This window comes from Pseudorca crassidens, chromosome 19 (genome assembly GCF_039906515.1).
Source record: "Pseudorca crassidens isolate mPseCra1 chromosome 19, mPseCra1.hap1, whole genome shotgun sequence".
Lineage (NCBI taxonomy): Eukaryota > Metazoa > Chordata > Mammalia > Artiodactyla > Delphinidae > Pseudorca > Pseudorca crassidens.
In genome coordinates this window covers 35,398,195-35,410,403 of record NC_090314.1, presented here as the reverse complement: position 1 = coordinate 35,410,403, position 12,209 = coordinate 35,398,195, and the positions used below count along the sequence as shown (strand labels likewise).

Sequence of the window (12,209 nt, the reverse complement as noted above, 5' to 3'; positions counted from 1 at the left end):
AATGCAAGCACAAATGCAAGCTGCAGTCAGTTTTGTTCACCACTTTGTCCCGAGTGTAACATAATTGTTGGTATATAGTAAATATTCAAATCTCAGGTGAGTACCAAATATTTATAAACCATAAAAATCTAGGTCTTAAATCTGCAAAATAAAATGTTGTCACTGGTTAAGAGATAGATACCTGAATAGAATATACTGGACAAAAATTATATAGCCAACAATTAATACCCTTCAAATGCTACACCAAGTACTTTCACATACATGATCTCAGATCTTCACGGTAACTTTGTGAGGTAGTACACATATTTTACAGAGAAAAAGGAGCAAGAGGTTAGTCTTAACCTGCCTTCTCCAATACTGTAGCGACATTTCACAAGCCACATGTGGTTCTGAGAACTTCAAATGTGGCTACTCTGACTCAATTTTCAAGTTTAAGTTAATTAAAATTAAATAGTAATTCAACTTTAAGTTAATTAAAATTAAATAGTAACTGTTAATCGAGTCAATTATGGAAAACTTATGTTTGGAACAACCTACGTGTGCAAACCTGCTTTTTCAACTGTAAATTTTATGAAAGCTGAATACAGGTCAAATATATCCAATGAAAATAGGGTCTGAATTGAGATGTGCTCTAAGTGTAAAATACACAGCAGATTTTGAAAATTCAGTACCCCCCAAAAAGGAATGTAAAATATCTCATCTGAAAAGTTTATACTGATTGCATGGTGAAATTATAACATTTGGGGTACACTGAGTTAAATGAGACATTAATTTCACCTGTTTTTTACTTTTAATATGGCCACTAGAAAATGTAAAATTACAGATGTGGCTCATATTTTTCTACTGGATGGAAGTGGTCTCAACAACCTCCAAACCCCTGATCTGTCTACTATATGGCATCATTAACCACATGTTAAACCAGAAGAGAAGTCACCTTCTCAGGGAAAAGTCCAACAGATAAAAAAGCACACTAGGATACTAATAACTTCTCCTCTTAAGGTCAATCATTATTTTTCTTCAAAATATTTAGTGTCAGAAGACCTAGGTTCAAATCCCACTCTGACAGGTTCCCTAGGGCACTAGTTTGAGTCTCACTTTCTCCTACTGTTTAAGAAGGATATCTGGGGGAATTAGATGAAGACGTGGAAGCACCCAGCCACATTCATAGGACACAACAGACTCTCACAAGAAAGTCTGCTGCTCCTTCCATTCACTAGTCACTGTTCATAATCACTTCCCAAAAGAGACAGTATTCAACCAACACTTTCTATTAGTGAATGTTTTAATTTTAGTAACAAAATGTTCTAAACATATAAATATAGGTGGCCAGATAAATCTTCACTCTTAAAAAGCACATCAGAATGGCCTGTAATTGCGCAGTCCCATGTCGTAGTCAATAGCTTTATGTAGCTATTTACATTTACATTAATTGAAAAGAAATAAAAGTAAAAATTTAGTCCCTCAGTCACAATAACCACATTTCAAGTGCTCAATATGGCTATGTAGCTAGTATAAATTTTCATCATGGAAGAAAGTTCTATTGGATAGTAACTCTCAAAAAGCAAAAGCCACGCAGTAACAAAGACAGAAAAACATCCTGTTAAATATAATTCAAATATCATTAAGTTAAGGTTCCTGAAATCATGTATTTCACTGCACACCAAAATGAAAATGATTGTGATTCTACACACAGTTTCAGGCCTTAAATTATTTCCTAAACAGAGTGAAAGCACATTCACTAGAATTAGCCACACCCCTTTAAGTTGAGTAAACTGACCATTAGGAAAATTCTGAAAACCTTGATACATCTTAAACTCGGAAGCTATTCCTAAAGTAGACTGCAACATAATTCCAAGCAGTATGCCTCTTCCAGGAAGTATGGTTAAGCATATAACATATCCCAGTAATACTCAGCATTGCTTTCTCTTTGTAAATTAAAATAATCATAGCAAGAACCCCTACCATTGAATGCACAACACGTTTATGGATCAAAGGGAAAAGAGCAGGGTTGGGAGACTTAATTTCAGACCCAAAGAACCCGGGAATACAGCAGAATATGTCAATTGGCATAAAGATACTTAATAAGCCAAGAAATCAGAGTTGCAGGCAACACTATAGGTAGCCTAGGATTTTTTTCAGAACCTGCAATCCTAGCAAAATCTTGCTCAAATAGGCACTCATCTGTTCACTGCTATCAGCCTCAACATCCTAAAAAAGAAATAAAAACTCCTTTATAACTTAAAATATTAAGCTTCATTTGATGTACTTCTGAGTCCTTGATGACAGACCCTTCAGCTGGCCAAAGTAGTTCCATGGTATAAAAATAAATTTATTTACAGTTCACGCTTTGAAGATTTCACAGGTTAACTCTACACCAAGTTCCTCAATTCTTGTTCCCAATTTTTATCGTAAGTGTTTCAGAAAGTTTTCTGCTACTTAGCAAACTGGCAGGGGTTGAGAGGTCAAAGACCTAAGTTGCCAATTAAAATAATCCTTATTAATTTTTATACAGCAAGGGATAAAAATGAAAAGTCAGGAATTATATTATCCTGGAAGAGGTTGGTGACTGGGGCTCTGCACAATAATTAATCATTATCAGCTTGAGTACACAGTCACCAAAGCACGCTTAAACTTAGTCATGGCATATATACTACTCCAAAAACTGAATGACTGAATTCTTCAAGTTTATTTGCAAAGCAACTTTATATGCAACTCTTCAAGTATTTGAGAAGGAAATGGCTTCACTCAAGTGTCTGCAAAAACTCTGAACCACTTAGAAATCAGACCCATATTAAATCTGTCTTCAATCAGTGACACGGTTGGAGTCCAGTCTTTGGGATTATTCAACAACCTTGTCTCCTCATTAATAGAAATGGAAAACTATTGCTTAAACCACCAACAGTCAAGAAACAAGATTTACTAGTGGGCTATATCTGTTTTGTAAAGTAAACAGCAACTATAACTGCTTTTCTTGTGTATGATTTTACACACTTTTGTCTGCAGGAAGATTATATTCCAGAAGCACTTTAGTGTCGGGACAAGGTTGTGTTTTCCCCTCACACTCAAAAACGTTATTTTCCTAACACTCCACATTCAACAGAAGTAACCACAGCAATACAAATTTGGATGGAGCATAAACAAAAACTTCTGTGTCCATTCTGTCACAATGTTTTTTAACCTTTTGTAAAATAGTGTTCTATTACATCAGATGAGTTATCTGAAAACCAAAAATGACTGAATAAAGTACATTACTTAACTCATTTTTTGAGTAAAGATTTATAATTCATTACATTTCAAGACAAAGAAGCCTTGCTGATGCAAGCAAAGGTGATACCTGTAAAAAAAAATGAAATCATGTTGATAGCCAGAATATTAAACCTTTTAATTAACATTTATTTATTGTTATAACAACGTCAGAAAGTAAACAGCCTTCAATGGTAAAGTGTCCAAGAGGCCACTAGTATTAGTGTCATGTCAAACCACTGGCATCTCTTATCATTACGAATTAGTCCTTCAAATGACTGAGCTGAGACAGACCTCTTTAAGGAGGTAATTAGAAAGAAAGCATACTTTATTAATAAATTATTTCAGCCAAAGTAAAACCAGATTGGTGAACCAGGAAAATCAGAAGCTTAGAAGAGACTTAATTCAGTCAAGTCCTCCAATGATCACCTGCCCGGGCCCGCTACGGGCAAGCTGCCAGATAAGACAGTCTGTTGCCTACAGGATAATGCACCATGGGGAAGAACTCTAGAACCTACTAAAGGAAACCAATTACAGACCAAATAACCTTGCATATCTCAGGGCAGGTGTGCTCTATCCCCAGGGGTCGTTCAATTCCATGCAATCCTGAGGAAAGTACTCACGCCAAGCCAACTAGCTGCTCCAAAGATAACCTCTGAACAACTCTTTTCTCCCTTCTAGAACCGAAGAGGGGATAAAAGCCGCACCATGCCCAGAGACATCAAGAAAGTGAAAAAAGGCGAGTCCCCTTAGGAACCTTGACCCCACGCACTCTGAAATTGACACCGCCCTGAGAAATACGTTCCCCCATTCTATCCTCTTTTTTTTTCCTTCAGTGAGCTTCCCAGTTCCTACTGCCTCGGGGAAGGCAAGAGAGGAGCCACTGCCGTTCTCCGCATGCCCGGGGAAGGTGCCTTTCCCGTTGAGAGCCGCAGAGGGAGGAAGAAAAAAGGTTGCCTCTCCCCAACCCACCCGCGCCACAACTCCCGGGTGCAGACACGATGGGGGAAAGGGAAGAGGGCAATGGGAGGTGACAGCCTGCGCTGCCCTAGGGGAAGAGAATTCTTGCTCCGGAAGAAACGCGGGAGAACGCCCCCCCCCCACGCCCCGCAACGTACCCAAATGAATGAACTGAATAAAACCGGGGTGGAAGGGTTATTATACGCAGTTCTTGCCATCCAGGAAGCGAAGATAGAGAGGCCTTCAAACCCAGGTATGGCCTCACTGCCCTATGCACCCCGACTCGCTTCCTTTCCACCCAAGCCCCACATCATTTAACCCTTCAAGCTTTCCAAGATAGTGCCCCATCCTCCATCTACCCCAGGAACCGATACCACCACCACCACCATCCCCCCTCCCCCCGGTTCTCCTCTTTTTGCTTGGGCTCAGACTCCAGCTTCTTCCTTCCTACCTCCCTCTCTCCACAGCCCTCACTAGCTCGGGCCCACCGCACCTGAAGATGCTCCTGAAAACGAATTGGCAGAATCTGGGCCATGGCGCTGTCGGGGGTGTATGGTCTCCTCCTGTCACTGGGGCTGTGGGGCAGTGGCTGCCCGGGCTCTCCAAGGGAGAGGAGGAGAAGGGGGAGGGGGGAGGCTGGGCTCAGCAGGAGAGTCTCCGGGGACGCAGGAAACTGGCAGGCAGACGAAAGAGCTCAGGTCGGGGGCGGAGGCTCCAGGGTCCGCGAGAGCCGCAATGGCGGAACCGGGCGCAGCGCAGACTCCGGAAACGGTTTAGCCCTGCGGAAGGATCCTGGCGACAGAACTCCGCCCAGGTCACCTCACCCCCTCCGCCTTATGTACTCCTCCACGGAGCGCCGCGATGCATCGGAGCGCAGGAATTCGGAGCGTGGGGCGCAGGGCGCTGAGGACCTCGCTTACTGCTGCGACACGGAGATAAATAGAGGAATCGGAGGGACTACTTTTTGTCTCATCACCTTCCCCAGCCGCCTGCTTTTCCCTCCCCCCCCCTTTTTTTTCGCATTTTGCCACATCATGCGACTAGGGGCGACCAACGTCATTTCCGTGGGCGCTTTGGGTCTCACCCACGTACTTCCGGGTGCACGTGATGCTGGTCAGGAAAGGTCTACTGATTGCTGCCGGAATGCAGAGCGAGTTCTAGGGGAGTGCGGCGTCTCCTGGGAATGAGGTGGCTGTTGGGCCGCCTTGAGGAATGGCGGTGCTGCTCCCTTTCCCAGTGGGCCCTGCGTATTTAAACGTAGTCCCTTACGAAGGGGACGTGGCGTGGGCAGATGGGCCCAGGCTCCCGCCCTCTCCGTGACTCAGGGAAACGGCCCCCCTGCAGAGCGCTCTTGGCAGCCGGCTGCAGCGCTCCTCCCCCGCCTAGTCTCTTGTGGTGGGTGGTTTGTTATAGCCCAGGGAGGGGGGCACTGAAACACTGAAATGGGGTTTAAAAATCCTGTCTGTCCTTACGCACGCCCTTCTGAGGGTTGGAGAAGCTGACGCTTAGGTTCTAACAGAACTAGTAGTCTCTTGGGACGTTAAACAATTGACTCAAAGGGCAGTGAAGGCCATTTATGAGGTATCTCAAACTGGCCTTGTGATAGCCTTTCTTAACGTTTCTGCGGACATTTTGGCGGATGTACATATATATGGGTCTAGCTGAGAAATTTGGTGAAGAATTTGAGTGTCATAAATACGCTAAAAAATTGGACTAAAATTATAGCAGGATTTTTTTTTCCAGCCATATCAAATAATTAATGAGCCTCAACGATTTAGATAATTAGGTTAAAGGTGGTTTGTAAAACCTTAATGTTTTTCCTCGGTGTGGCTAAGGTACACTCTTGGAGAAAGGGATTAACTATTAGCGCTGTATTTCAGTGGGACCTCCTCACCAGTGTAAACTAGCAGTGTTTGAGAATGCAAACGCTTCAAAGCTGGGGGCATCGTGTCTTCTAACAGCATTAAGGTATCTACGGTATTCATTATCGATTAATAATCTTCCCAGTACTTTATTGCTAAAGTATAAGCTGTAATAATATTTCATAATAGCACAAATACAATAAAGCATAAAAGAATTTCGTTCCATGCTTTTCATCTTAAAGAGATGTGATTGCTGTTCCAGAAAGATCCTGAGGAAGAATTCAAGTACCCATTATTTTTAGTAACCTTTCCAGTTAAACAGAAAACTCTATTAGGTATACAATAATTTTGTGTGTTAAGCAGTTTTGCTGAGAATTTGCTTAATCATTTAAATTGCTTTTAATGTTTTTCCCAAAGTATACCTCACATACCGAGGGTGAGAGAATCTTTGGCAGTTAAGAGAGCAGACAGAGACTGTTGGGCAAAGAAAAGCCTTGCCACCATGTCATCAGAGTGAATATTTATGCTTGGCAAAATTTCATTATGTTTTGTTAAGCCAAATACTTGAAGATGTTCTGTATTCTGCAGCATTCGAAATGACCTTTCTAATACCACTTTAATAGTATAGCTACTTTGAATCTTTTTTGGAAGTATACAAATTCTAAATTAAAAATCTAAAGGAGTTACTGTTTTATTACAGTTAAAGCAGTAGCTTAATCAAGTTACATTTCCAATCTCAGAATCTGGGTTACAAGAGCTATATTATGAACTGGCCACCAAAATTTTCTTTCTTAATAACTGTCTTGCATTTTCAGACAGACCTGTAATTTTAAAGACGTTGAGAATCCCCAAAGCAATTGATTTTAGCTTGGATATTTGGTGTGGAATATCTAACCAAAACTGCACTGAGAGTGACTGCTGTGTCATCACACAGAAATCTAATGAATGCGTTGTTTTCAGAATCATTTAGAGAGAAGAAAAATAGATTACAGTATACCAGCTCATTTTGAACACTTTCCTTCAAATCAATAACTCCAAAAATTTTCAAGAGAAAAAAATGTACTAGATGATAAACGTTAAAAAAAAAACCAACCCAAAACCCAAACCAATGCCTTTTAAAGATTAATGATTTTGGCTGAGGTAATGAGAGAGCTTTTTATGGTAGCACACTGTTTTTGCTAAAGGTGTAGAGGCAGGACAAAAGGTTGTCAATACTTGGTTTAGAAGCCCAGAAGGCTGAATCATTGTTAACGGTTACCTGAACAGTAACTGAATGCCTTTGTTTTCAGGCACTACCTTAAGTTAGAGAAGGTAGGAAAAAAAAAAAAGTTTTCTGGTTTATTAGGTTATCCAACTATGACAAAGTCTTTTAATAAGGCTATAAATGTATTATCATCATGGCTTTTGGTTTCAGAAAATGTTTTAGTAAAGTAGCCATGTTAATAAATCGTCCAATTCTTTGAATTTGAAGGTATTTTTAGCAGAATATTCAATAGTAGGTCCTTGCTCTGAGTCACAGCAAGTGCCATTAGCAAAAACTGCATTGCTCATCTGCTATTTTGAGGAATGCCAGTTTCTCAAAACCTACACAAGAAAACTTTATTGTGTCCCTAATTTTATATTTTATGCCAGGACCTGTTTTACATATATGTACATATATATATATATCCTCCAATGGGAATGACACATCAGAAAAACTTTTCATTGTAGGATTCCGCTGTAGTTTTTCATCTTCAAGCAACCCTGGATTTAAGGCCCCTGCCTTTTAACTTGACCTTTTAAAAACAGCGTGAACTAGCTGCATTGCAAAAGCCACAAAGTAAAGGCGTTTCTCAAACATTAAGAGATTAATTTTAAAGCAGAAGTTTAAACCCAACCCACTGTACCAAATATTTAAAGTTCAGATTTTAATGAAACCAAGAGGGATATACTTTAGCATTACCTAAATAAGATGAGTGGTTTTGCCATTTAAACGGCATCTTTGAGAAACATCTCAGCCCCCTAGGGCCACTGATATGAATCCCAGCAGGATTAGATAAAGACCCTATCAAAGGCCAATAAGTGGCTCAGGTATCAGTCAACATAAATAACCACTTTATTTTGGTCCTGTACAAGGCACTGATTATAGGCAAAGCTCACCCAAAAAAAACATTTACAAAGCAAGAAGAAAATTTTCACGGTCTTATATTAGTATGAAATGGACCTTAACTTAAACTCAGTTATCACTCACTGCTCAGGCTTGTGCTAAACCTAATTTATATACACAAGTTTTATAATGTGTCATGGACAGCAATAAGATCTGTAGTGAATCTATTCTGTGTCAGGATCAAGCATGTTCCAAGTGAACAGTCAAGACTAGCCCTGTGGAAATACAGTCTGGAATCTAGCATATTATATAGGCCCCTCCCATGTTTTCTAAAGGTTAAATCAGATCCCAGCAGAGGAATGAAGTAGCTCATAACATTACCTTAAAAAGTCATTTCAGGAAAGTTGGTTCAAATATAGTGATACACAGAGCTTTGGGGAAAGAAAAACCAGAAGAGTTATAACACTACTGATCAACAGATGCTAGTCACAACATCCCTTTCAAATGGAAAAACAAAAGGTAGAAGAAGCTTGAGAGGATCTACAGAATGAAAGGGCCATGAGGGCCAGGATGTGGGAATGATTGTTTCGGGCTATTTCCCCCCCTTTCTAAATATGTAGAACTGTCTCTTTTTACCTCCTGGAGTTATTACTGTCTCCAAAGCAGGGTAGAACCCACAACAAACATGTTCTGTCAGCAATCTTAAAATTCTGTCACACTCCAAGGATAGATAGTTCTACAAGTAGCAGTGCACCTATGCACCCTTGTAATGGTGATAAACTCCTCCTCAGAAGAGAATATTAAGGACTGAGATTTGGTAAACAAAGTTTTCGTTAACTCAATAATAGCAAAGTCAAGGAAATGTCATTTACTCGGTCAACAAACACTTCAGTACATAACAATGAAAAGTTAAATACTTAATGTTAAAATCTTTTGAAAGGCTTTAAAAAATATTTTTATATGGGGAAATAAATTCTGAATCTTAAAGGCCTCAGGTTAATCACTGTGAAGTTTTGGTATACTACTCTTGCTAGTGTATATTTAGCCTGATCTCAATATGTACCAAATATAGGACACACGAGAAATTACTGTTTTTTAAATGCCTTATACCTCAATGTGTCATGGCTGATAAAAGTGCATTATGTAAAACAAACCCAAAGCCTGTTTACTTCCTTTTCCTTGTTGCTCATATTCCAAATAACTGTGAGTTTAATGTTGTACAGTATACAACCATATAATTACTGTTCATTCCATGACACTCCAGTAATGAAAAATACACCGACCTTATTTTTTTCCTACATATTTACTGATTTAAATTTTATTTTTCTTTTCTAAGCCAGCCCTATTAGCACCAAAAGGCATGAAAACGTCTCTAGGTTATGCCACTTTATAAAGTTGGTCACGCAAATATAAAGCTTTCCACAGGGTGAGAACTAACCTGATAAAGACAGATCTTTATTGTCTCCATATTTTGGGACTATCAAGCTAAGCCATCAGATCAGATATAGAGATAAGATTATACTCTTCATTACTGCAGAGGCCTTAAAAATACCATTTCTTGAATGGGAACTAGATGGAGTAGCAAACTAGCACACAATGGCAGTCTATAAGTGCTGCACACTGTAAAAAGAAAACCCCAGTCCAAGCTGACTTTCAAATTTTTCTATCTGCAAGAATGAGTGGCACTCAAATTATGCTTCATATGACCTATTTAGTGTTAACCCTAGTTACAGAATTGGAAACCTCAAAACGCTTCATTTTTTAAAAGCCCTTCTCAAGGTGACACATAATCTTTCCACTGTTTATCTCTTATTCCTCTCTCCAACCACACAAATTCTGTCTCCTTTTTCATTCTAGTCCAAGTCCTACCCTTACTTAAAAACTCACCTTAAAATCTATTTACCCTACTTCTTAAGCTATTATAGCATTTATCAACTATATTACCTATTTAATTTGAAGCCCAGGCCAACTTATGTTGTTAATAATCACACCTGGAGTTAGCACAACAATCATTTATAAATACCAACCATATACAAAAAGCACCAAATTGTGCTAGGCTGTATTTTGGGTTATCCCATTTTACTTCTTATGATTTAGCTGAGAACCAAGTAATATTAGGTTGAGAAACACATCTTAGATTTTATCTGGACAAATAATATGATTCTTCTCTTTGAAAAATCTTCAATAGCTTCACAAGTTATTTTTTTATATAAATTTACTTATTTATTTTTTGGCTGAGTTGGGTGTTTGTTGCTGTGCGCGGGCTTTCTCTAGTTGCGGCGAGCAGGGGCCACTCTTTGTTGCGGTGTGCGGGCTTCTCATTGCGGTGGCTTCTCTTTGTTGAGGAGCATAGGCTCTAGGCACACGGGCTGCAGTAGTTGTGGCACGCGGGCTCTAGAGCGCAGGCTCAGTAGTTGTGGCGCACGGGCTTAGTTGATCCGCGGCGTGTGGGATCTTCCTGGACCAGGGCTCAAACCCATGTCCCCTGCATTGGCAGGCAGATTCTTAACCACTGTGCCACCAGGGAAGTCCCCACAAGAGTTTTATATTATTCATATTTTCAGGTTAAAGGAGCAGCGAACAAGTAATACAGGTTACTTTGAAAATCTTTGCGAGAATACAGATTACAAATTAAATTTTTTGATTCCTGACATGTTCCATCCTGTCAGCTCTGCTATAAAGAAAAGAAAAAGTTGGGAATTCCCTGGCGGTCCAGTGGTTAGGACTCGGTGCTTTCTCTCCTGTGCCCCGGGTTCGATCCCTGGTCAGGAAACTAAGATCCCACAAGCTTCGTGGCGTGGCATGCATGCATGCATGCATAAATAAATAAAAGAAAAAGTAAAAACCAAAAAAATTCAGTATTTCTTGAAATTAAGATCTTTTCTTTCAATTGAAATAATTTGAATTAGAATGGGTTCGTGAAAAGTAGCTTTTCTGGAATAAAGTGCAAGTGGTGAAAAATAAAATCAAAAGAATATTTCCTGGGGCTCCCCTGGTGGCGCAGTGGTTGAGAGTCCGCCTGCCGATGCAGGGGACACAGGTTCGTGCCCCGGTCCGGGAAGATCCCACATGCCGCGGAGCGGCTGGGCCCGTGAGCCATGGCCGCTGAGCCTGCGCGTCCGGAGCCTGTGCTCCGCAATGGTAGAGGCCACAGCAGTGAGAGGCCCGCGTACCGCAAAAAAAAAAAAAAAAAAGAATATTTCCTGACATGTGAAAATTATATGAAATTCAAATTTCATTGTCCATAAAGTTTTATTGGAACACATCCATATCCATTTGTTTATGTACTGTCTATGGCTACTTTTATACTACAACAGCACAGTAGCTGCAACAGAGACTGTATGCCTTGAAAGTCTAAAATACTATCTGGCCCTATCAAATTCAAATCAGTTAATTTCATTAATTTCATTTCTTGTAGACAATTTAAGGAAAAAGAGCTGAATATCTAAATATGTAAATTAACATAATAATGAGGCACTTTTTTGTCTATAATTACGAAAACATTTTTGAGGGACCACAAGACAGGTAAGACAGTACAGTACAGTAAGACAGGTACTTTACAACATTGCTGTTAGGAATGTAAAGTGGTTCATCTGTTCTGCAGAGTAGGCAACAGGAGTCTCAAAAATCGCTTTCACTGATGTAAAGAATTCGACCATAATAACATATCTCAGTTTCATTTCCCTATTGATAGCTATGTATATAATTTTCAATTTTTTACTGCTAGAAACAATGAAGTATATAACATTTTTATAAATGCTGTATGTAACATAAATCATCAAACTGATTCTAAATCTATAGGAGTCAAATTTTACTAGAAACAGAGTATTTTATATACTCTCAGAGAGTTCCTAGGATATAAATTTAAAGTTGGGCTTGCTGGGTCACAGGTTGTGTACATCTTCACTTTTACTAGATATTGCCAAAATGTTCTCTAAAATAAGAGCAATTTATCCTATGACAACACTTTTTAGGCATATATTAATTGTTGCCAATCTGATGGAAAAGAATGGCATCTCACTTATTTTCAACTGCATTACCCGAATTACTAGTAAGAT

General features: G+C 39.6%; 1 protein-coding gene across 5 annotated transcripts in view; it reads right to left on the bottom strand.

The window, feature by feature from the left end:
• Nucleotides 1-4,833, bottom strand: part of CLTC (clathrin heavy chain) — a 65,981-nt gene extending 61,148 nt beyond the window's left edge. For 4 of the 5 annotated variants that reach the window (XM_067714521.1, XM_067714522.1, XM_067714518.1 and 1 more), the window contains exon 1: nucleotides 4,655-4,786. In XM_067714521.1, the coding sequence (XP_067570622.1) occupies nucleotides 4,655-4,738 (84 nt within the window). In that variant the 5' untranslated portion in view covers nucleotides 4,739-4,786. Of the gene's footprint in view, nucleotides 1-4,654 lie in introns of all 5 variants that reach the window. The other variant, XM_067714520.1, reaches the window with a different exon arrangement.
• Between the last annotated feature and the right edge of the window lie 7,376 nt (nucleotides 4,834-12,209).